This window comes from Corvus hawaiiensis, chromosome 4, assembly GCF_020740725.1.
Source record: "Corvus hawaiiensis isolate bCorHaw1 chromosome 4, bCorHaw1.pri.cur, whole genome shotgun sequence".
NCBI lineage: Eukaryota > Metazoa > Chordata > Aves > Passeriformes > Corvidae > Corvus > Corvus hawaiiensis.
In genome coordinates, this window is record NC_063216.1 from 63,251,480 (window position 1) to 63,278,488 (window position 27,009).

Genomic DNA, 27,009 nt, shown 5'->3' on the forward strand with positions numbered 1-27,009 from the left:
AGTCACAAAAAAGTTTTCTCCCTGCTTTACACACCCAGCACTTCAAGCTGAGTTTGGCTCCTTTTTCCTCCAGCTATAATCTCAACTATATTACAATGGTAAAAAAGAAAAAATTGGTTCACCAAAACCCCCGTATTGTTGTGTTATCTTCGTTAACACTGCTTAAAAAACAGGACTGGACTTTCCCATACACCATACACCACCCAATATATTTACATTTCTCAAGAGTCACACTTGAATCTCAGACTACAGTTTGCTATACAAGTAACAAATGGAATAATTATTTTAGCAGTAGTGGAAAAAAAAGAAAATACCAATTTCCTGAGGAAAGAAAACAAAACAAAAAAGGAGCAATACAAGGGCTACTCCCCAGGAAAATCCCTCTACTCATTTAATCAAACATATTTTTTCCACCCAATTCAAGTAGGAAACAAAAAAAGAAAAAAAAAAAAAAAAAAGAAAAGAGGAAAGCCTGTCCCACAATCCAAATTATTTTCTCCTGTAAATTGTAATCACAATTTTCTGACCACAAGGTGGAAAAAACAGGATCCTTGAAGACACGCAAAGGCCTTTTCCCGTTTCGGGGCAATGAGGAGAAGGAAGATGCTGAATGCCCAGGATTTGCTCTGCCCTGCCCTTTCCATAGAACTTTAGTGCCATCTATTGAAAATGTACTGAATAAGGAAGAGGAAAAGGATGCCTATTGATTTGGTATAAAAATAAGACGTTTACTTGTTAAGGGTTTTTTTTGGTTTATTAATATTCCCATGATGACTACTGTTTTGTGGTCATCTGATAGCAACAAATATTTTCTATACACTATACATGCCCCATAAAGAAATGAAATGTCAGCTAAAACATCGAATATAAACATCATACAGATTTCATATATATATATTTATATATATATAATATATACATTTACCAAAGATGTAAGTCTAAGCCTACCTATTATCTAAAGCAACAAAACTGACAAGGCTTTAACGGAAAGGAAAAATAGCGTGGAAGCACTGCTGTAAATAGAACATACTGGAAACAGTAAAAATAATTAAGGCACCTCGTAAAGATCTTAATATTAAAGAACAGGATATGTAGACATGCACATACAATTACCTTCTTTAAGAAACTGTGAGTGGATGACAAATATAAGAAAACAGCAGATCGCTGCTCCTGCTAGTGCCCATAAAGCTTTCAAGAGCTGCATCTCGGTCTGAAACTCAGTAAATACCCAGAAAGTCACACAATGAATTTCCACAGCGATGCATCAACGCTTCCCTCTGTGCGCCAGGCGCGGCGGCTCCCGGCAGGGACCACACTCCCGAGCAGGGCGGGCGAGCCCGGGGCTGCGGAGGAGGGGCCGGGGCTTCACACCCCACGCGGGGGCAGCGGCAGCGCCGCGCTCTCCTCGCCGAGGCAGCCGGCGCGGGGCCCCATGAATCAGCGCTCCGTCTCCGCGGGAGCCGCGCCGAGCCGCGCCGAGCCGGCGGCGGGGGCAGGGAGCCGGCAGTGCCGGGCAGTGTTGCGCAACAGCGCCCGCTGAGCCGCGGGGGCGCGGGGCCGCCGCCGCCGCTCAGGGCGCGCCGCCGCCGGCCGGCGCGGGGCGCGCAGGGGCCGGGCCCTCCCCGCCGAGGCTCCGCGGGAGCCGCTGCAGCATCGCCGGGCTGCGGGTGCCGCTCGCTCGTCGGGCCGCTGCTCCACTGCTCGCTGCCACGGCTCGGGGAGGAGAGAGCGAGCGGGGAGGGGAGGGAGCGGGAGGGAGGGATCTCTCTTTACTGCAACTTCTCCCGGCTGGCGGCAATTTGTTGCACCCCCTTCCTCCTCCCCCAGCTCGGAGATGCTCTCCAGTGCGGGTGCGGGTGCGGGTGCGGGGGGGCGGGAGGGAAGTCAGTTCATCCCGCCGTCCCCGGGGCTCTTGCACAGATCGCTGGTCTCCCTTTGGGCTTGCACCTCCACCGCCGGGGCTCCTCGTCGCCCGGCCCCAGGAATTTCCCCAGGCGCCGTGGCCGGCCCCGCTCCCTCGTCCGCCGTCCGCCCGCGGGGTCGACCCTGTCCCGGGGCCGCGCCCCGGCGGTGCCACCGCAACGCGCCCTCCGAGCAGCCGCGCCGGGCTACGGTGGGCTCTCTCAGTCTACAGGTTGATGCCTCCGCTGCAGCAATCCCCGCGGAAAACAGGAGCGCAAATGAAAGAATGTAATAAATCAGGGAGGGGAAAAAAAAAAAAAAAAAACAACAAACCAAACCAGCCCACAAAAAAATAAAAAAAAAAAAAAAAAAACCACCAAAAAAAACGAAACACCAAGGCTGTGATTTTGCTGCCGCCCTCCCACTCCAGGGGAAGGACCCTGCCGCGGCCACCGGCTGCCGTAGAGCAGCCGGGCCGGGGGGCGGGAAGGCCGGGGCGGTGCTGCGATGCGATGCGGAGCCGCTCCGCGGGGGCTGCGCGCTCGGCCCCGCCGTTGCGGGACGTGGTGTGGCCCCGGCCAGGGGCAGACGCGTGGTGGCGCTCCGCACCCGGGGGCCGCCCCGACGGCCGGGGCTGCCCGGTCAGGGCACCGATCTCCGTGCGCACAGGCGGGCGGCGGCGGCTCGGCGGTTCGGGGCAGGGCAGGGTTCACAGCCGCACACCGAAGTGCTGCCGGCCGCACAGCGGGGGCTGCCCGAGCCGGGCTCCCTCCCGCTGCCCTCTGCCCGCGCAGGCGGCGCAGCTCCGCGCCTCTCGTGTTCAAACGCCGCCGCTGCACCGCGCAACCTCCGCGGCGCCTGCGTGTCCCGCAGCGCGGCCGGCGCTGGCCCGCGGGGCGGAGCGTGGAGCGGGTGTCGGCGAGGTGCGAGCGGCGGGCGCGAAATGCGGGGAGAGGACTACAGCAGCGCGGGTGCGGACAGGGGCAGGTGCGGCTCGCAGCTCCGCGGAGGCTGCGGGCAGAGGGCTGGCGGCCGGAGCGCCCAGCGGCCTCGGCGGGGCGGACGGTGCTGCGCGGCCCGGCCCGGTACAGCGGAGGGGCCTTCCGCCGCGCAGCTCCGCGGAACGCTGGAAGTTGCGGTGCTGCTCGGGCTGGCTGTAGGTTCACTGCACAACACTGACGACGATGGTAACGCACCGACGGCCAGTGAGCTACCCCGGTTTCTCCGGGATAGACATCCATAGTTTTGGAGATCTAAACCAAGTACGGGAATACTTGCACGCTGAGAGCTTTGTTTTCCTAGCACCTTGGTTACGTCTGCATTTATGATGTGGATTGGGGTGGTTTTTTGTAATATTTCATATTTAAATATGTTCTTAATTTTAAGAAACCGGGAAAGGGTCTGTGGATGCTTGAAATGACAGATTAATAAAAGATCTCTATTTTTATTGCGCAAACATCTCCCATGCTGTTTATGATGTGTGTTAAATTCATTCCTGTGCCTTTTCTTTTTTCACAGATAGCACAGAGAAACATTAAAAACAACCATCTTCTGAATTTTAAACTTCACACAAATCCCTATAAACCCATGTATTGCATTTACTATATTTGAAGATTACAGCAATGCAATGTTAAAGCAATGTCATAGCTACACTAGAGAAATTCCACTGTAAATTCTTCATTCTGAAATGTACATTTTGGTGAGAAATTTGCCATGCTTGGGCGCAGTTCAAGTTGGGTTTTGTTTGTTTATTTGTCTTCTGGGTGAAAGAAAAAAGTGTCAAGTAGCTAAAGAAAATTCACACATTTTATACTTAAGCAAACACATCTCTCTCCCCCCTGCCCCCCCACCGACATTGCAGCTTTAAAATCCACAGGTAACTGGATTTCAAATTGTCAAACTTTAGAGTTTACACAGTCCAGGATAAGCAGTATGTATCTTTTAGTTTGAACACATTTAGAGAGAAATCCTCTGAAAAATTTTACTCACTGCTTTCCTTTTTGACTAAAAGCACATGAAGACCCACTGTCAATGGGTCAGAAGACCCAACTGCTTGTTCCTTGGTCCTTTCGAGGTGCAAGATGGTACCTTCTCCCATTTTAAACAAGTCTTACTTCCCTGACTTTCTGAATTAGACAAATATTCCTGGATTTTTCTGGCCTTTGGATTAGACCCTTCACAAACAAAACACCAGAACGTGGCATTGTGCTCCCTGGCTGCAGGGGAGTCACTCTACTTGCACACTAGTGGAAGTGGGAGCAAAATCTGGTTCAGTGCTCACACCGTACAGACATATTTAGTCTCATAGCAACAAGGAATTCCAGAAGACTTCCCATTTGAGAGGACAGTGGTACCTGGCAACGCCACTTGCTGTACTACATACGGGTCACTCTCACTTTTGTGTTATCTAAATAGCTTTGGACTTTCCAAATAGGATGAGCCCTATTCAAAAATATCCATCCTCAATTTCTTTACTTGTCAACTGCATAAAGATTTATAAAATATTAAAGATAATTCAAGTTACCAGTGTGGACTTTTCTGGAAGACTTTTTTGAATAAATTCCACTGATAAAAATTCCCCCTTATCTTTCAGCCAAGTAAGATTTTCATCCCCAACTAATGCAATAACACCTGTCAAACAACTTCTAAGCTGCTTAGGCCGTAACAGATTTGCAGACCTATCTCACTCTGCATTTCCAGGTTTTGTCCAGAGCTCTGACCCCATTCATCTCCAGATACAATACAGAGGCAAAAAGCCATGATCCTAGCAGTAGCTCCTGCCAGGGAACCACTCCACTGGAGTTTTCCCCATTGTGTTTTAAAGCTGAAGGAGCAATGCTCAGCACCTAAAAGCTGGTAAAGGGTAGTGATGGTGCTGGAAGACATTTCCAATATAGAAGACATTTGCAGCTGGGAAGAGAAGTGAGGAATGCATTTTCCTGATGATCAGGGAGCAAGAGCAAATGTGTGAGATAGAAGATCTTCTGAGATCTTACAAGAAAGCAGCAGGAAAATGAAGTGCATAATTTTGAAATGTGTGTTCTCTTTTGGAAATACAGCTCATTTGTTCTTTTTACCAAAAATTCAATGGAATTCTACAGAATTACTAAAAGTGAAACTCTGTAGCAAAGACAGCAGCCTTTGCTCAAGTATAGAGATTTGAAAAAATCATCTATACTCTGCATTTAATTTTGTGAAAAGATTCTACCAGACTCTGTGAGATTTATTCTTCACTACTGAGATATTTCATAAATAAAGATGTGCTAAAATTCCTGGAAAACAATCATGTTCAGATTGTATTCCACATACCTAGAAATAAAGTCCTACTATTTTCAGCTGTGCTAAATGCCTTTTGCATAACTATTTTATTCCTGTTCATGCAATAAACCCCCAAATTATGCACAGCCAATGCAGACCTAAATGCAGGAGCATAAAATATGACATTAGTCCATCTTCACTAATGAATTTGGAAGCTACTTCTGGCTTTGAAAAAAAATAGAGCAGACAATAGCTATTATTAGGTTATCTAAACCAAACCTTTGCCAATGCCCACTGGATTTCATTTCTGTTACTTTTGAGTTACTCAGTCAATAGTCTGTCACCAGTCACTTGAGGTGATTATTCCAGCCCAGTGGTTCTCTCAGCTGGAATGTTTCTCCTGATGCTAAGTTTAACATTTTATTTTGTTGAAATTCACCCAGTTCATCTTTCACCTTTCACATATGCCTGAAGTAGCATTATAAAACCTTTTCCATTTTGAAACTAACCAAAATAGAATATATATTGAATATATAGGAATAAGCACAGATAAATATATTTCCACCAATTAGTTTTTGCAGAGTTTAAGTGGTTTTTCCCCGCTCTTCTCTCTGCATACCAATGGCTGCTTTGCATTTCTTTGCTTTTGAGCTAGGCACAACTACAGCAGTCCTCAAGATTTTATTCCTGATCTTCAGCTGATGCTGGGCAACTGCCACTGGAGTAGAAATTATCATCTAAAGAGATGCTATTGATCTCTGTTTTGTGACATGATGCAGCTACCATACGTACCACAAATACAGATTCATTTGACCATCTCCTTCCATGAACACCTACAATTTTCATTTTTTTCCCATGACTTACCAAATTAGGTGATATATTAATATATCTTTAATATTTTTGATAGACTATACGCTGCTTCCTGTCCGGTCTCCTAGTGGCAGATTCATAAAAGGGATAGCACATCCTAGATAATTTAGAATTACCAATGTGCAATCTCCTTGCTAACAGTGCATGTTTACTTAGAACTTTTGATGGTTTAGGGCAGGGGTTTTTTTAAGTAATTTTGTTTCATTTTTCTTTTCAGTTGAATTATTTTGCTGTTCACGTCTTCTTCCTACCGTCTTACTGACTTTTTATTCAGGTATGATTTTCTTCCTCTTTTCTATTTATAAAGAACTGTGCCAGCAGTTCATGCCATGTAGACAGTTGTTCACTGGGAACTCACTGAACATTCTCCCACACAGCAGTCACCATTTGGTAACAGCTTTTGGCCACTACCAAAGAAGGACCTGCCTAAGAAGTAGAGGTCCTGAGCCAAGCATTGTTGGCCACAGTCAAGCCCAGCAGTGCAGAAAGCAGGCAGCACCACACAGACAATTTTGGGGGTTTGTCCATCATTGTTTTTCATTGTCTCAGGCTCAGGGATGGGGAATGCTGGCTGTGGAGCATCTGCCACCTTGTCTCCGTCTCAAGAATAACCGTGAGCTGCGGCCAAGCTGCAGGAAGGTCTCCCATCTTGTCTTTGTCTCGGCAGCCACATGGCACTAAACTGAGGTGGTGAACACCTTTTGTGTGTAAAGGGCCTTCTCTTTGGTATACTTTTGTTACTAATATGGCTGTTGCTACTGTGCATTTCCTATTCCATCGCTGTTTGCTTTCAGTCAATTTTTGTCTCAACCCACAGTCTCTGCCTTTGGCCCTCTCTCACCAGAGAGGGGTGGGAGAAAGGGGAGTGGCCTATTTGGTGTTTAATTACTAGCAGGTGTTAAACCACCACATATAGTCAAACAATGCTACTATGTTCCTTCATCCATGTTGTATTCATGGATCATCCTCCTCACATCTGCCTACCAGTAAATCTCCCATTATATAATTCAAATCTTCAAGCAGTTCAGTTCTGAAATGTTGCTTTTGTCCTCTCTCATTTTACTTTATATGCTCCACCTGTTACAGGGAGCACCTCATTTTGCAGTAGCTGCTCTGACACATTTAACAGCACAATTATAGATGACTTGGTAACCACCCATTGACTAAAAATAACCTAGCAACTGAAGACACACTTGGGTATTTATACTTAGATATCCCAGAGGAACCCTTCACAGTTCCTGTAGCTGGGGAAAACATATGTATCTCACCAAATGCAGTAGGCTAGGAATCCTCAGGGGTGGGGGCGGAGGGACGTAGGGGAAGTGATAACATTGCACAGCTGAAAGATTTTCCAGACAACACTCTGCCAGCTAATCCAACTCCTATCCAACTAGCTCTGCAATTAAGGTTTCCTACTGAGAACAATGACAGCATTATGACCTGGGGAATTTTTTACTTACAAAAACTTCCTTGCATCTAGGTTTGAAAAATTTAGAGCCTTAAAAAAATCCAGCTCCTACACTTTTGGTATTTGCAACCATTACAGATCCCAAGGAACTATAATGCCAGTATGCATATGAGAAAATACATGAGTTGCAATGAATGAGCTACCAATGAGGAGGGAGACAGGCAGCATATCCTCTGTGAAGAATCTGCAGTGCTGAAACTTATTCTTGCCTTCCAAAGTATAGATTTTTTTTAAATTCAAGATGTACCAAGTTTTCACACAACCCGTTCAGGAAGAAATATTCTGATGTCTGAAGAAAGAGACATCTAAATGATGTGATTTAATTTCTATGATACATGATTACATATGCTATGACTGCCTGTGGCTAGTTTTATATTTGAGCAGAAGAAGAAACTTGGAATTTAATGGAAAGAACCCCATGTGTCTTAAGAGAGAACTTGTATTACTGCAGTGTCCATCTGCCCATCCTTTTTCTACTACCCATTTTTTCTGGTTTATCTATGGCTTTCATCCATTCTTGTCTTCAAAATATGCTTTTGTTCACCTAAAAAGACCTGAATAGTTAGCAAATTACAGCAACAAAGAGAACTACTAATCTCAAAGAGAGATTGTACAATGCCTTAAAGGCCTTTCTACCTGCCTTCAGTTGTAAGATTTTTGTCTTGAAATGAAGTGTTCAAATGAGGTTGGGTGGGCTTTGAACAACCTGATCTAGTGAAAGACATCCCTACCCATGGCAGAGAGCTTGGACTAGATGATCTTTTGAAGTCCCTTCCAACACAAACCATTCGGTGATTCTATGATAATTCAGAGAGAGCATACAACTATTGAAACTCACAGTTAAGATTAGTGTGCAAGGCATAGGCTCAAACATTCCAATGACTGTAGGGCTATTCACAAAAATCACAATGAAACTGAAGGGGCCTAGTCTCATTTATTTTTTTAATGTATTTTAAGATCATCCAGACTTTTAAATACTTCTCAAAATATAATTGTTTACTCTTTTTTTTTTTTTTTTCAGAAAAATGATTTGTTTTATAACCAGGATGATTAAACACATAAAATTAAGGGAATGTAGTTATGATCCAGGTTTCCAGCATCAATTCTTTAGGATCTTAAAAAATATGCAGCTAAAATGTTGCAACATTCAGGGAGTAAGTTCTTTATTGAGAATGAGACCCATGGAGAAAGCCATGCTGAATACACACAAACTCTATGAGCCATGTCACAGCAAACCTTTATATAATAGCCAATAGCAGTGTTGTATGGAAAAGTGAATAAGCTATTGGATTTGCAATGTTTGTTTCTTTCTCCCATCTTAGTGGAGGGGGAAAATTAAAAAATCCCAAAAAACCAATTCTACAAAAATGAATTCTGCCATAAAAACTCATACTCATTGGCAATTCAACCAATGACCTCTTTGACCTGTAGTTTTAACTTTAACCAGAGAACCTCCTTTACATTTCCTTAGATTTTGACTTTCCACATCAAAACCTGGGTGTTAAAAAATTGATCAGGAAATTAATTTAGACCTCAACGGCCATTTGGAATTCTTTCCAGTAGCAATTCTTATTCTAGTATGTATAAAAGTGAGCTGCAGCAAAAGGGATGCATATCCAGAACAAACCAGGCACCTCCACAATAAATTAGAACAGGTTCTGAACATACGGGGAAGAGACAACAACTGCACCTCGTGTTTGAGCACATTGAGTGATACTACTGAAAGAAGTAATCTTTGGTTGCTACTAAGCTAGTGAAAGGGAAACAAATTTTTCAGACAAATGTTAAGTGCACATGGTTTAAAAATTACTCAAAACCTCAAATAAACATTTAAAATTTTTACATGCACAAAATTAACAATTATTACATTTTACATATAAATTAAAATGGATTTACCACTATGGCACTCTTTTTTTTAACCTAAAATTTCTCATGTTTTCAAGAGATTATAAGACTATGACATTAAAAGAGACCCAGAATTTTATTTATTAAGTTTCTGCTGGGTCTGTTTTCAGGAATAAGTAAAGGTGAAATGGTTGTTAAATTTAAATATTTTATCTGAATACAGAGACTTCTTTGTCATTCTGAAGTATAAAATAATCATTTTACAAGCCATTCATGTATAATATAATCCACTAGTTCTTGACAGTAAAGAAAAAGTATTAATTAATCTCTAGCTATTATTAAATATGGCCAGTTAATACTAAATGGTATAAGACTTTTTTTTTTTTTCAGTTGGAAGAAAATGGATTATTGAAAGCTAATCTGAGGTTTATGACTGGACTCTGTGGAATTAATACACTGGAGGCCTATCTATTTACACCTGGCTGAGATAATGGCAGGAACTGCAGATTAATATAACCTTCTCTTGCATGCACAACCTATTCATTATTTGCTTGTCTGTTTGTTTTTGTAGGAAGTTTATTTCTTCGATTTACCAGATACATCAGGAGGCCTATAACTTACTATAGTTAATGAAGTAGCCACTCCATAGAACCTTTTCACAAAACTTTTTGTGGAAAACATATTTTAAGAGGCAAACAACCTCTTTGGTTTTGTTTTAAATTATGATGTTCTAATAGGAACCATTTTTCTGCATGCTTACATTGTTTTGAAGTAGAAAGCTTTAATTACAAGGTGAAATGGAGCATCTGAGATACTTGGCATTTAACAAAAAAGCCAGTATTAAAATATGACCCCTGGTACATGGAAGAGTGACAGCGCACAGCTTGAACTAACTCTGTAAAAATCCTGGAGATACTGTAGCTGATTCCGCTGGATTTCAGCCGGATAAAGCATTACAAAGAGCATTATACAAACATTGTAAGAAATAAAACATCCTCCTCTACAACAGAATATACACTGTCCCTTGGACACTGCTTAACCTTAAATAGAGAAGGAGTGCCAAGTCCTGGGTGGTTTTAGCATCACACCTGTGCTGGACTGTCCCACTCATCATCATACTCATCATCAGACGTTAAACAAAAGACAAAAATCCTTCTCTAATTTCTTAGTGCACACTCAGTGAAAGCCCCACACCCACAGCCCATGTACTGCACAGATGCAAGTTCACAAGCCCTTATGTTTTCAGTTGTCTGTGTCCATATATGAAAGGGGAGATGAGTCATGATAACTAATTGTTCCTGACTGAACAGGAGTGTGCAAGGTAATATGTAGATAGTAAGGATGATACAGGCATTACACCTTGAATAGGGTATAAATCTTAAACTAGCGGATTGGTTAAGCCATACCTGCAGAAACAGCTTTGACCTTAAAGTCACAGTAAAAATCTGAGTCTGGGTTACCACGCCAGTGTATTAATATAGTGGTAATAGAAATTAGATTAGTATAATATTATACATTGAATGGCTACTATATTAGAAGTAGACATATCAGAAGTGGGCAATGATGAATTGAAGTTTTTATGCATGAATTACAACATGCAGATTAGATATTGTATTCAATTTTTTTTAAATACTTTTTACTTTTTTTTAATGAAAAAATGTTTATTTAGTTTTTGTTTAACATTTCAGAGGAAACCGGTATAGTCTATTCTGTCAGTAAAGCACAGAATAATAGGTCAGTAACACAGTTTATAAACTACGCTCTCAATCCATGCCATAGTGCTTTGAGAATGTGTCAACACTCAGCGATTTCCTTACCCAGCTCAAAAGCATCTTGGAAGCACCCCGGGCAATGTCTCATATACAGCCATTGAGGGTTATCCGCTCCAAAATAGCTGTTATAATCTGAATGGAAGAACCATAAATGATTCAATTGAAATCATGTCTGAAAATGCAAAAGGAAACGAACACAGAACAAACTATAACATTAGTGGGTCTAACAGCGTGCACACCTGAAGGTCTAGAATTGAAGACTTTGGTGTTTCCCCCTACTGTCATCCTACTCTATGAGACAGCTACTTTAAGATGCTGAGAATAGTACTTACAAAATTGACCTTAGCTGATTTTTAGAAGAGTTATTTTGCATCACTTCAGACATAAAGTTAACCAAAAACATCCAGTCACCTCTGACACAACTGAAACTTGGTAGAATCTCTCTTCCCACCCTTTCTTCTTTTCTATTTGAAAGAGTTTAACTATTCATTATCTTCCCTATAAAGTGGTTATAGTATAGTACCTAGCACCTACCTAGTCATAGCTTTCATAGTAAAACCATCTTAAAGAAAACCATAGAGGATAAATACTGGATCCACATGCAGCTTGCTTTGTGGATTTTTTTAACTTTACAAAGAAACTGTACCAGAAAAAGCCTTTTTTTTCCACAGAAAACTAACATAATTCTATACAATCAGAACAGATCAAATTCCCAAAACACATGACAATTACTTCTAGAAATGAGGGACTAGTAAAAAGCAGTATATTAAGTAGAATAATTGTTACGGTAAAAAGGATATCTTGGATTTATTTTGAATAATAACCATATTTTTTATTGTTTTCTCTTTGATGACATGTAACACATTTTTATTTTCTTCTATTAGGAACCATTAGGTTTTAAATTTTTTTTTTTTCAAAATCACTACAGAACAATAAAAGGGGGGGCTATAAGAAGCAGGTGTGTACTTTATGTAGTAAACTGAAATATCAAATAGTATGAGCAAGATAGCATCTAATTGTATATTAAGTATCACCTGAGGGATCAGCAAGGCAATCAGAAAGTAATCAGAAGTTATTTTGTTGCAGAAAACACGTGCAACTGGTATCAATCCTAAGGACATACCATAGGCATGAAGATGTTTATGAATAATGTTGTCCTATCAAAATGGATAGAATCAGTATATGACCAATGACCTCCTGTTGTGAGAAATAGCTCCAATTTACTTTGTCATAAGAAAAAGGCCTTACTCTTTCCAGATTATGTATCCTGCTGCTCCTCATACAGAAAAGTATTCTCGAGAAATCAGTCATTAAAAAAAGTGATACAACTGTAACTGCTACTGTTTTATTTTCTTTTTCCAGGTATACTACCAAATATGTGTGATCTTCTTTCTGACAGACACAACATAGGACAGAAATTCTCTAACAGGAATTTGAATTTTCCACTGTTTGTGATGATCTTATTTTTTTAATGGGCTGACTATCAGAACTGAGTTTTGTAAACAGGTATTTTTTCCTTTTTTTTTTTTTTTTAAACTACAATAATCTTTATCATCCCAATTATTTTTGTGTGATTTATACTGTGTCTTAAAGAGGATTAATTTGACCAAAACATAAAATATTTCCTATTTTTTAAGAAGATAAAAATAATCCTTTGAGTTACATTTTTCCTGAAGATTTTGGTAGATATTTTAGTGTTGCTGCACTATGACAAAGTATTTTTACAGGAAATTTCTGGTAACAAAGGATTTTACTAAAATAATGCTCAATAACCAGAGACATGTATAAACTAAAAATTGAAAAGGTGTTAGGATGTACAACAACTGAAACAAAATACTGTCTCACTAACAATTGTGAAATAAACCTTCCTCTCCTTGACTTCACTGATAATTTTTTCTTCAATCCTGCACCAACTTATATTACAGAATCTGGAATTCTGATTAAGAATCAGGTCCTGCATTTACTGAAAAACTGAAAGAAAAGATGGTTGTACTGAGTCTTTTACTAAATCCAGAAAATGGCAATACATGACACTGGGAGCAGCCTGATGGTTGTGAGTTCAAGTGAGGATTGGGACTTGATGCTTCTGGCTCCTTTTGTACTTAAGAGTTGCAATAGTGTACTTCTTTCTTTCATTTTTGGTCCTTGTGTCTAGAGGAGTATATGTTATGTATGTGTACAATAGAGGATATCAACCCCATTCAATCCGCAATACTCATAGAGATAAGAAAAAAAAAATTACAAAGCTCTTTTCTCCTGCATTGTGAGGAAAGGCTTAACCATGGCATAATATAATACTCATCTTGAGAAGCGTTTATACTGTCACTCATATGGGAATGTTATTAAAAGCAATTCTATGCAGTACATATTCAAACAATAGTTGTTTGAATGGCAAACAAGCAACCTCATGAACCCCAGCACAAATGAGGCCTGTTCTTCTGTATCTTTGCATCTTGTATTTAACTGCAATTAACTGAATTCCTACAGCTGAATATTTTTTAAGACCATGTCAATTCCCTACACTTAATGCTGTAGGAGAGGACATAGTATTGGGATATTTATAGGGTCTCTATCTTCTAATGATGATTTCACAGGCATTTTGATTTAACTCAATCACTAAATTAGAAAGCTTTACATGGAAGCACAACAGATATCTTGTTTTCTGAGCCTCAAAAGCTACAGAGCCCTCTTCATTGTCCTTACTGACTGCTCACACTATTCCACATCTCTTACTTGTACAGTTTGTCTGCTGCTACTACTTCCTACAAGTAAAAACAAAACAAGCCATAGCAAAACAATTTTTTTTTTATGAAGTCATTGCAGCAACTTTTATCCTAGGATGGAAATCTCTCACCAAGTCCTTTCCAAAAGCCTTGGGAATACTGAATACTCTTTTTCTGCTCCTTGGTGTTAATGTCCTGAGCCTCACATTCAGATTTTAACACTGACCAGCACTCAGCCAGGCAAATTATCAAATCAAGTTATAGTGGCTTACCAATTTACCTCCCATCAGCACTAAAGCAATACCTTGTTAACCTGCTGTAACTGCGTGGTATGTCTGAATTGAACACATGTGAGTGAAGGTTATTTCAGAAAGAAAGGACAGACTGAAAGAGCAGCCTATATCCACAAGGAAAAAGTAGAGTAGACATTTGAGCTGTTTAACTTTAAAGGCAATTAGGCAATGAAATTACTTGCCTGAGGAGGTAGTTTAGACAATGTAATGAGAAGTGCTTAAAATAGAATAAACTATTTACGAGACAGATAGAGATGTAAATAATCCTCCATGTTTTGAGCTTGATGAATCAGGAGAAGTATCTTTTCTATTCAAATGTCTGACTATAAAATGGTATTCTCTTTCTTTGGGAACAGCTTTCCAACTTATGACTGTTTACACCTGTTCTGAATACTAAAGTGAAACTGCACTCCAAAAGGCAGTTTAACCTCACTGTATCATTATAAAGTAGATTTATTCATAACAAGCATCTATGAAAAACTTCCAACAAAAAAGCCCTTAGTCAGGGAGATGCACATTGTTGCAAAAATGGATTGTTTCTCTAAGTGCTTATATGGCCCCATTGCTATAGCATCCAAGTGCCTTACAAACATTAATGAATGTATTCTCACAACACCCCTGGGAGATAGAGATAGTATTATTAGCTAATGCACAAAGAGTAGCTTGTCCAAAGTCACACAGAAAGTCTGTGGCACAGCCAAGATTCAAAACTGTGATTTCCTGCCCACTGCTGTAAGCATGACTATATTCTCCTGTCCATATACAGAATTTCAAAATATGTTACATATAACCTCAGATCTTTACACAATAAGCCTTTCTGTTCAGCTGTAGATCCAACCACTGACTTAATAAAGAAAAATAACTTTGTTTATCGGGAAGGTTCATTACAGCAACAAATTTGCAGGTTACTCAAACAATGACAGTTATATGGACCATAACTGGTACTGATATATGAGAGCAATGAAAGAGAATTCCCAGATCATCACATTCAGAACAGGAGGCATCATATCCAGAACATGACTTTGATACCTAAATATCCTCCTTCAAACAATATACATTATACAGAGAAGTCTTGTTTTTAGAATAAAGGGAAGGGAAAAAAAAGAAGAAAAAGAAAGGCTAGCTGTATTCCCCAAATAGTTCCTTTTGGGTAAACTATTTCTGCAATAAAAAGACACACATTGTATTTCCAGCTGTAATGAGGTCAGACCTTGAGGGACAACTGCAGTAAGTGTATTTACACCCGAATATCAGGGAAGAGAATACGACTTATTTAATAATAATAATTTAATATTATAATCATGTAAATATATTATATTGAGAGATAGATAGATAGATCGATAGATAGAGTTTTGCAGTCATTTAATGAATTCAGAGATCAAATGATAGCAGGATTCTTCTAAATCAGGAACACAGCAATTTGTCTTTTATTTTGGCAGAGGGGAAGCACAGGCATTACATTTTTTCTCAAGTGCTAAACAATTTAAAAAGAGAAAATTGTGGACATCTGCTTAAATAATGGAAAAAGGTATGAAGGTATAGTGGATCACAAAGTGAATAATGATCCAAAAATACAATATTATTGTAACAAAGTGAAGCATAATCTTGGAATTCATTGGCAGAAACAAAAGACAATGTAAGTAGTGTCTCCTGAAGTTCCAACAACAGCACTTCTCTCAGTTTGTGGCTTCATCTTTTAAGAAAGATGTAGATAAATTAGACCTGCTTTTAATTAGGGCTACCAGTATAGGAAAGAGGATTTACATTAGATGCTAACTGAAAACAGCTCATCTGTCAGGACAGTTAAATAATGGAGCTGTTTATTATTGATAGTGAATCTACATTTCAACACATGTTTAAGAATAATTTAATAAATACCCATTGGGGCAATCCTGATTCACATAAGAGAATAGATCAGACTGTGTCCTCAGATCCATTTTAGCCTAACACATACATTTAATCACTGCACAAACAGTCATTCAGATCAATTATTGTCCAAGAACTCCTATTGTAGAATCTCTTATTCCCTCTCTCCCCATCTCTATTACTTTCCCTTCTTTTCTTTCTTCCTCTTTCCCCCATCAGTTCTCTCTCTTTCAGCCCTCCCTCTGTCCTTTCTGTGTGCACTTAAAGTCACACATCCCTATTTGGACTGGAAATTCCTGAGATGTCTACCTTTAGCAACCTTAGCATGCTAAGGAACATCCTATTCTTAGAGATCAGATATCTGTTCCCTACAGACTACCTCAAGATCCAAATTTAGATAAAATATTATTTAAGCTCCTCATATTCTCACTACAGGACCAGAAAACTGCAATGAGTGGGTACTTCTGGGTAATTTTTATTATCATTTTTATTACCAGAGTAATAGAAAAATTAGGAAGATAGACTGTACATTAGCAAAATTACCAGGTTAGAGAAAAAGAGACTCTTGATATTAAAGTACTTAGGTGCTCAGTTCAGTTGCAGGAACACTTTTTCATTTTCTCTGGTTCTCCCAAGTACACGGCAAGATTTTTTTGCCTGTTCGCTACCATCACAGCTACCTGTTCATGTTAGCACATGCAAAAAACTTCCTCCAATTTAACTGTTGCTCATGGATTGTTCTGTTTCATAAAAAACAGTGTCATGTGAAAGACAAAAAACTGTCCTGTACCACAAGTTTGTCTCCTTTCATTTCTTTTGAGACAGGGATTGGGCAGAGATAAATGGAAGTGCACTCAAATGAAAGGATAATAGGATTTAACAGTTCATAGTTCCAGGTGAAATGCAGTCAAATCGGTGTGTAGAAACTGTTTCTAACAAAGGACTAAAGGAAGACTTTACATGTGGACCACCCTCTTGGAGATATAATCCCTTCTGGGACTGTTTTGTAATACTGAGATCAGGCCATGTTATCTGGTTAGAACAAGTTACTGTTTTCTTCGCCCTACTTTGTTCCCACATATAAAAAGCTGACTGTGATAAACTATTCAGTTATCTGAAATTATACAAAAGCCATAACAATATCAATAAATGTATTTTGGCTTTTTGAAATAGCAGCCTGCATAGCTCCCACTAAGAAGGAGTACAGTCCCTTATACAAAAAAATCCATATTCACTAACATAGATGTTATTAGAATAGCTATGTTTATGTGCAGTTTAGAAGTGACAGTACAAAGGATTGACTAAAAACCCACACCTCTGGCTAGTCCAGAAGTGTACACATGAAGCAAAGTCCTTACTTGAAGAGAAAATCAGCCTTTGCCTAGAATGTGCAAGAACCTGCAGGATGCTTTTCAGACAATCTGGAAAGAAAGACTAGTGAAATTACAGTGGGTACCAGAGAGCCCACTTACAAGATGTTAGCAAGGGCCCTCTGCTGTGAAGTTTGTGGAATGCCTGGCCAAACACTAATGAAGAAAGCCACAGGAATCCCATACTGGAAACTGAAAGTTAAGCTGTTAAATATGAACATATGGAGCTAGGAAAGCTGTAGGAATCCCAGATAGTTTTGATGGTTTAGACAATGACATTCGTCATTCCTCATAGGATGATCATATGAGATCAATGAGAGGAGTCTCAGAATTGTGAGTATCAGTTAAAATTGATGGCTTCACTTAAAAGGGACAACCACCATCAACACAATCAGTGAAGGGAGTCATGATGACTGAAAAAAACCCCATAACATTTCACTTGACATTTGGTCATGATCAGCATTGTGCTAACTTTACCAGGAGCTAAGAGATTGTCAACAACATATAGGGGGAAATCTTAGAGAATGGCAAGTGAAGCAAATTCATTTTCTCTTGTCAAAGGTGATACTTCTATTGTTTGCATTACTAATCTCTGATATAGCATGACAATTCTAAAAGACAGAAATCTAGTTGTGGGGTAAATTTTTGTTATTTTTGGTTTTGCTTGGTTTTGTGACTGTGCTTGACTGCGGGAAAGCACACAGCCTTTCTGACTTTCACACAGAAAACAAGGGCCCAATGAGTGAGAAAAATTTGAGGAGTCACTGCTAGCTATCACCTAGAATCTCAAATGAAAACATGAGTCTGCTTCATGTAGCTTCATTTCACTTGGTAACACAGATAATTTCCTTTCATTTTACAGAGCCTTAGAGTCACAGAGTAGTTCAAGTTAGAAGGAACTTCTGGAGGTCATCTGGTCAAATCCCCCTGCTCAGAGCAGAGTCATCTGGCAATAAAGGTCACTCAGAACTGTTTCTCTGAGAAGATGCAGATCACCAAACCCTGGTGAACATCCTCTTCTAGTGTTCAAACACCCTTACAGATAAAAAATTATTTTAAAAAATTGTATTTAAATTGATGTCCATTTTCTCTTGTCTCATCATAATAATTTAGGCAAAACTCAACCAAAATGGAAGAAATCAGAGGAAACTGTCTCTAAGAGAAGAGGGTGACAGAAGCAGTTGTTCTTCAGCTGAGCAGTAGCATGCAACACTAACTACCACATGTATCTACAGGCCACCATAGCAATGTCTTCCATGGGCTTCCATGTACACAAAAATTTTACTCTACATGAGTCCTGGCAATAAGTTACATAGATAATCTTTTCTTGTTCCAAAACTTTATATAGAATTTATGTTATTTGCTTAGGACAAACTTGACACCTACCTGACAGTCTAAGAAACAGAAATTTGCAAAACACTGACAAAAGCCTGAACTAAGGCAGCTTACAATATTTATTGTTAAAAAGTTTAAGGGAACATTTTAAAACCCATGTAGAACATGCACACAGCATACAAAAAATTAAAATATCAATAGGATTTTCAAACTTTGTTCAAATTATCAGAGAATAAATTCCAAATGAAGGAGTAAAGAGGTTAAGGAAAATAAGAGCAAAGTATTAACTGCTTTTGAAATAATCTTTACAATTCTGCTGATTTTATTTTGTTTAATTAAAGGTTAATAGTTTGGACTTTTCATCACTAGTGAGTAACATAACAGAGTAAATCACATTCTGTGACATTAAAAAAAAAGATTTGCAGGGAAGCTGAGAGACAGTATCACATAATGCTATAATTTTTTTTAACAAAATAAAGGGGAAAAAAAGAGAAATAAATATTAAAAACCCGTTACTCAGTACCTTAGTTTGCTTTCTCCTAAGCAATAAAATAGATTCATTTTGAGGAAGGACTTTATCACAACCCTCCTAAATATTTCCATGATCCTAGAGAATGTAGTGAGTTCCATAAGCAAGAAGAACACTACAAATAATTGTTTATAATCAATAATATTTATTATAAAAGAATTTTTAAAAACTCTTCTCTGATAATTTCAATATAATGATTATACTTTCTATGCCCCTTGCCCTACCCTCCCGCTGCGGCACTGCTGCCTCGCGCTGCCATGAGCTGTCCCTTCAGCACCACAACCCACCACAGCCGCTGTTGGGCTACACTTAAAGCCCTCCAATCAACTCCAGCAGTGAATTGTCTCATGAAAGAAGAATGCTACAATCCTATTCAGACTCTAGAGATATACGTTTAAAAGACATAAATTAAAATATTCAAATCGAGTTCTGAGTTATGCATATGTAAAAGTACTCATTTAGAGTAAACTAGAAACACTGATAATTTTATAAACCACTACTTTTATAAAAGACAAAGAAATTCCTTCAAAGCTATGTATTTGATAAATCTATATATGTTTGAAAATCCTGTCAGAATTGCAAAGTAAGAAATAATTTCTTCTCAATAACTAAGCATGCATAATAGAATTCCTTTAAACATCCAACTAATTTTACTAAATCCTACTTAATAAAAATTCTGGGTTTTTATGGGTGATAAGTGTAGATTTTCCTTCCAAAACATTTAATTGACTACGATACAAAATTCCTTCTCTGTAAGCACTAAAAAGATCATATGAAGCAGTGTCTTTGACGTGCTGCAGAACTGTGTTTCTTAATCCATAGAAAAATTGGAAAAAATATTCTGAGACTGTCACCTATGCACAAGATGAGGTTAAAAAGTCCAGATTTAAAACCAGCACTAACTCCATTAAACTCTAGACAGACTATTTAAATAGCCTCAAGTTATTGTCTTCTATTGCATGTTTATACCTATAAGCACTCCTGCAAATTTCAGATGTAACCAACTGTCCTGGGTTCAGCCAGAGTAGAGTTCATTTCTTCTTAGTACCTGTTACAGTGCTGCATTTTGAATTCAGAATGAGAATGGTGTTCATAACACACTGAAGTTTTGGGGTTTTGAGAAGTCCTGTTTATCCTAAGTCAAGGACCCTTTTTTTTTCCTTCTCTCATGCTCTGCCACTGAGGAGTAGCAGAAAAGAAACTGGGTGGGAGCACAGCTGGGACAGGTGACCCAAACTGACCAAAGGGATATTCCACAACATAGAGCATCCTGCTCAGTATATAAACTGGGGGAGGTTACCCAGAAGGGGAGTCCAGCCTGGGTTTGGGAAGGAAGGTCTGGAATCTGTCAGCAGGTGGTAAGCAATTGCATTGTGCATCACTTGGTTGTTTGGTTTTGGTTTATTATTATTATTATTATTATTATTATTATTTACCATTATTATTGTATTTTACTATATTTTCAATTGTTAAACTGTTCTTACCTCAACATACAAGTTTTACTTCAATTCTCCCCATTCCACTGAGAGTGGGAAGGGGGTTTGACAGAGTGGCTGCGTGGTGTTTTATCTCCAGTTGGGCTTAAAACCACAACAGTCCTTTTTGGCACCCAGTGTGGGGCTCAAAGGGTTGAGATAAGGACAGATCTGAGCAGAGGGTTTTGAAAGAAAATTGTTATAAACATTCTTTGCATTGGTAACTAGCATTTGCATTGCTAGTTACAATGTGGACTTACTTGCTCTCATATTTGTGGCTTTTTGTCTCGATTATACCAGTAATACATTACTTGCAGTACATGTTCTCTGTGGTGTATTTCATAGGATGGGCTTATGATATGACAGTGTCACTGATCGGGACACCAATCTGGTGTCTGTGTTCAGTATTGCAGGCACTTTGTGCTTTGGGAGTCATCTACTGGGAATGATCAATAGTCACACCTTTGTTGTTTTCTCTGCAGAGGAACAACTTACGGGGGAGACACCTTCCTAATTTTTTTCTCCCCTCTTTTTTTTCTTCCTTGTCCTGAAGGCTGATTACAGTAGTTCAGATTTTTAAAGATTTTGAATATCCTTTGACTACCCTTGAAACGAAACTGGGTTTTTTGCTAGAGCATGTTGTTCTGTATGGTTGAGATCTTCTTTAAGGTCAGACAAAGAATTAAGATTATAATCTTTATAATAATTAAGGTCTGCCCAAAAGCTGGATATTTTGGAGTTGTGGGATGTATGGATAAGTACCCATGGCAGTGGGCACCTCCAACATGTTTTCATCTTCCCCCGAACAAGTTCAGAAGCCAGAAAAACAAGCAAAATATTTTTTAAAAGTGTGCTGGCACCTGGCACTGCAAAGAGGACCCAAATCACTGCAATGTGTCAGGGACTGGCCCAGGTTTATTGAGCCATATTCAACACTCAGTACCCTCAGGAGGGAAAGAAGGTCTCTAAATCTGACAATGAGACAACTACAGGTGCTGCAGCTGCTCCAACTACAGTGACAGACACTGTGGCTGCAGTGTAATAGTTAAGAAGAAATTACATTTGCTCCCTTTTGATGTGATGAAGAGATTGTTCATGCTGGAAAGTTCAGAACTCCACCTTGTGGTGATAATTTTAACTGTAAGTTGAAAACTGGGGAGATGAAAAGGAACACTGAGATGCAACCAGGGAAAGCAGGAGAAATTCCAGTTTCAACTACAGTGAATAAATTCTGTTGAGGTTTATTTGAAGAACCTTTCAAATTCACTTAAGATGTGAGGCAAAGCAAAACTGTATAATGATGTCTTTATTTTTTAAAAAAAAAATTACAGAATAACACAGTGTGTAATATTCACTGTGGAGATAGGCTTTCATCACTGCTCCACTTCTTCTGTCAAGACAAATGCCTGCAAGTTAGCACATATCTATGCTTACAGAGAGCATTCTATGGGTTTCTTTAGCTTTCTTCTAGCAACAAATGCTAAGCATTCTGCTGGACTTGAATTGTTTAAAGAAACACAGACTGCAATAAATACCAGATAATCAACAACATAAATTCCATTGCTCAATGTTTCTATATGAAAAGCAAATAATCTGCTAGCACAAGATCCATGCTTTTTTATTACTAAAACAATATGAAGGGAACAGAGGATCTAAGCGTCTAGAAATTTTCTCCAACTTAAAACAAAATGGTCATAGCATCAGGCTGATGCACAGAAGATGAAATATGCATATGCATATATGAAAAAAAAGCTCCAGGCACTACCATTTTAATTATAATGCTGTGGTTTAATTTTTCATTATCCTACAGAAAGGGAGGTTTAAAGGTGACAAGTTGGACAAGCAAGTTAATATTCCAAATTCCTAGAATTCCACTGATGCTCGGATTTATCTGTTTATTTTTGGTGAAGCACAATGCATTTTGGGGACCCCTGTTTCCTTTCATTATACAGCTGAGTTGTAACTGAGAATCATATGCTCTACTGCTGATGTATATTTGCAGAAAGCATAAAATGAGTTATCTCAGTTATTAAAAAAATAAACAAAAATACTACTAATTTATCTAGTAATACTTATTTGGTTTGTCTTTTTGTTTGCTCACATTATTCATTTAACTTATTATTTCACATGGAAAAATCACTACCATGCCACAGCAACTGGCCTCTTCCTGAGGACTAGGTCAATTCTTGCACCTCCTCAGTCACAGAAATGTATAAGGTAAAAAAACCCCAACGAATCTGGCCTGCCAGGGAAGCTCAGCTTCTCAACATCATGCCTGGTCAGATATTCCTTTATTTTTGGAAGTATCAATTTGTTGCAAGAGATATGAATAGCTCTACATATCATCACATACAAACTGAAGAAGAAGACATTGTTAACAATTCCTTTGTATGCTTGTCTAAGCCCTTCTATGCCATCATGGGTCTCCTGCAGAAGGAAGGTACTGAGAGCAAAATGAAGACACTCTGCCAGAGTTCAAGACAGGTTTTGCCAACACTCTCAGGCATGTGGTGTGATTCTTGGGGCCTTCTGCACAGGGCCAGGAGTTGGACTTGATGATCCTGATGGTTCCTTCCAACTCAGTGTATTCTATGATTATATTCTATGATTCTATGCTAATCTTCTTGGAGAAGACATCAGAAGTAGTCTTAGAAAAAGTATTTCTATGTTTATTGTACACCAGAAAACATTGTGCCCTAACAGCTCACACTAAAAACATGTCTGCACACAAGCACTGTGCACCCCTGGAGTAGATAGTATTTCAATGGTAAATTGTGTAAAGCTTAAAAATTGTGTAAAGCTTAAAAAACAAGGACCAAGCCTTTTCCACAAATAAATGAGCTCATACCTGTCCCTGAAATATACCCTCATGGAGCTCCATGTGAACAAACTCTCTAAAATTATTTCATAACTGTAAACAAATCTACATAATCCTAATGTACAAGGCACATACACACTGGTACATTTCTATCCTGACATGAAACTAGTAGCAAAAGCAATAAATAGCTTACTTACAGGGGTTGCAGACAACTGTAAATATTTAGGTCACGATAGAATAAAAGTTTTACCTGCCAGAAGAGAGTAAAATCTACAATGCAGCTATAAAAAATAGTAAGCTTTCATTAATTTTTGGCATGGTTGCCTCTTAATGAAATGCTGCACCATTATTCTGCGCTGCACAAACAAAGAAGTCAGAATGAAGGCCTGCCAAACTTATGCATGCAATTGCAGAAGAACTCTGCAAGAAAATAAAGGTTTTAGTGGAAGGAATTAAATACTTTTCTTATCTTCCTTTGGTTCCTGTACTGACCAATGCACCCTGCCTTGAGGCACCTGAATTACAGTTGAGCTCAGTGTATGAATTACTGAAACATAATAGACATTAGGCAAAATACACAAGCAGAAAAGCACATCATACCAAGACTTCTCCAAACCCCAAACATCTAAATTTGCAGTTTTATGTACTTCAGTTACCAGGGCAATAAAAAGTTTCCTAGATCTCCTCTCCTTTGACTCTCATCTTTTCCGTCAGATTCCTACTGCTAACCTGCCCACAGAGCTCTCCTCGCTATAGCAAAATAAGCAGAAGTTTCATTTGGAACTTCACATTTCTCTCTCTTATTTTCAGAATTTCCAAGTTCAAAATTCACCAAATATCCATGTGACTTTTCTACTTTTTATGCTCATTCTCTCTGGCCGTAGAGGACAGCAAGTAAATCCCTATACTTGGTTATTACCTTCTTGGGTCTGATGGCTTTACATAGCTTGTAAATTGTATTACTTTTGTTACAGTATGCAAATTTCAAATGCACACTTTTAAGGATGGTTTATGTATGCACTCTGTCTGTGACAGTATTTAATGTTTTATTACAATTTTTATGATACAATGAGTTTTAGAGAGGGGAATCCACTGGCAAAAACTTAAGCCAATTTCTAAGTAAGAAATTTTTTCTGAAGAAACTTAGCTTATATGCCTTTATCACAGCCAATGATACAATAATCAGAGTCCATGTAAAGTGCTTGCTTTCATTGGTGTTAATTTGGTATGAGCAGATTTTCTACAACCCTGCAAGATGTCTTTTTTCAGCTTTTCAAAGATTCCTCTTGGCCATGGGCCAAGGAGCTCATCTGAGCAGAGTCTTGGCACCTGCTCCTGCACTGACCCCAAGTATTGCCCCTGCTCTGGGACTGCCACTTGCTGACTGCAAGATGCTACCCTTGGTACCTCTCTTCTTTCCAAAGCCACCATTTGTGCCTTACTCAGCACCACTAGTCAGTGTCATTGACAATCCCTTACATTAGGAAAAAATACAGAAGTAGTTTAAGGAAATACACTTTACAGCAGAAATTCCACTGGAAAATGAAATCAAATCCATATAAGAATAAACAAAATAAAGTTCTGTAGGTAGAACTTCTGTTTCTTGAACAAAAGAAATAAAGAAATTCTAAAAAGCAGATGTATAAAGAAAGAATCTTAATAAGACTTTTGTAATAAATCCCACACAGTGTTTCTGATGAAATGCATTCTACTTTTGCTTCTACATTTTTAGAAAAACTGTATGACTTTCTCAATGACCTTAAATTGCATTTCCTACTAAAATTCTTAAGTAATATCTTAAGTGTCAGAATCTGTATATTCTGTTGTGAACTACCAATAACAAAGCCAGCCCACAACGTAGAGCCATTAGCTATGTCAACACATAAATTATTTGCACACATTATTCACCATTCTCAGGTAGTCAGAACCATTCACAGTCACAAGAATTTAAGTCTAATACTTGCAATTTAATATTTGTAATGATATACATGCAAAATTTGTTAGAATATATGTGGCACTTCATATATGATCTTCATTTTCCAGATGCCAAATTTTTCCAATTTTTCAAATATTTCTGACATGTATGGCTCCAGCCACAGGTACCTTTCCCTTCTGTGAAAAAATACAGGGGATAAAGCACAGCAATACATTAGACTACTATTCCTAAAGCAGCTTCAGTCAAACTCAGATGCTTGTCCTTTTAAAACACATTATCTCATCAAACCAACTTCTCGCTTGGGTATGATCTCATTTCCAAGAAGCCGTAAGTATGCCTGCTTATGGATGACAACTTTAAAATTACTTATACTGTAGAATGGTTTTATTTAGACTTAAAAGAGCAATCACAGAAACCAACACACTGGTTAATTATGACTACATTTTTAAAGTATTTCTGAATTTTATATATATTTATATTATATAGGAATATATACGGAAAATGTTTTTTACAAAAATTTCAAGTTTCTTTCAAAGCAAGCCAAATTAAGTACCAACTGAATACAAATATGTTAATCAAATAATTTACTTGCTAATTTAGTAGTTTAATGTTTAAATAAAGAAAACAATAATTTAAAATATTTAAATGTCATAGTTTGTTTTAAATGTCATAGTTTGATTGCAAATACCATAGTTTATGATTAAAGGCTTTGACATAAAATCTAGTTTAATCTTACTATCTCTGGTTTTCGATATATGTTACAGATAGATGAACTGTAGTATATTTCTAAAGAAAATTAAATATGTAAAGAAAAATTAATTGCTTTTCTTCATAATGATTTGATTAAACTAAAAGAATTTCTGTGAGAAAAAAGTGTCAATACTAAATATAATGCTTTCTTTTTGGTAGAAAATTACTAAGTATAGTACCAAAAAGCCAAATATAATGCATAGAAAAGATTTTTATTTTCAGGAAAGGAGGAGAAGGTACCAGAAAATGTAATTGAAAATGTCATGGGAAAGTATGGTACTGACTGCTGCATTTAGGGTAATAACAAAGGAAAAGAAAATAAAAATAAAAATCAGCAGTCCTTCTCAAACATTTATAATATTCCAGGTGAAAGTATGAATGTACCTCTGAAAAATTGTTTTCTGACTTCAAACAAATTCCTGCCATTTTTTCAATCCTTCTCACTACTCTACTATTCCTGACTTCAAGTTGTCCAAAATTCGCTCACAGGATTTTCTTAAGTTCCCAGTGCTGCAGTAAAAATAATTAGGCATAAAAACCCCCCAATACTCTGAAGGGTAGTTGTCATCAGTCAATTGTGAAGGCACAATATAAGCACAACAACTGTTTCCAATTTGGTGCGTGGCTCAAAGCAGATACAAACATTCCATTTGTGGTTGTTGGCAGGGGCAAAGTAATAGATACTAGCAGACATATACCGCTGTTAGCAGTGTGCCAAAGCAGAATTCTGCATGAGAAAATGTTACAATTCTCTCTGGAAATACAAAATCCAAAGGAAATCATGCTAATAGAAAACAGC

At 38.5% G+C, this 27,009-nt stretch overlaps 1 protein-coding gene across 11 annotated transcripts in view; it reads right to left on the bottom strand.

Moving 5' to 3' along the window:
- The window catches only part of TAFA5 (TAFA chemokine like family member 5), a 518,314-nt gene that overhangs the window by 402,784 nt on the left and 88,521 nt on the right, over nt 1-27,009 (bottom strand). For 9 of the 11 annotated variants that reach the window (XR_007203093.1, XR_007203096.1, XR_007203095.1 and 6 more), the window contains exon 2: nt 11,161-11,247. The exons of 1 other annotated variant lie outside the window; for it this stretch is intronic. Coding sequence is in view for 6 of the 10 variants with exons in the window: in XM_048300902.1 (XP_048156859.1) it covers nt 11,161-11,247 (87 nt within the window). In the remaining 4 variants the exon portion in view is untranslated. Of the gene's footprint in view, nt 1-1,113; nt 1,504-11,160; nt 11,248-27,009 lie in introns of those variants that run through there. One more of the 11 variants, XM_048300901.1, reaches the window with a different exon arrangement.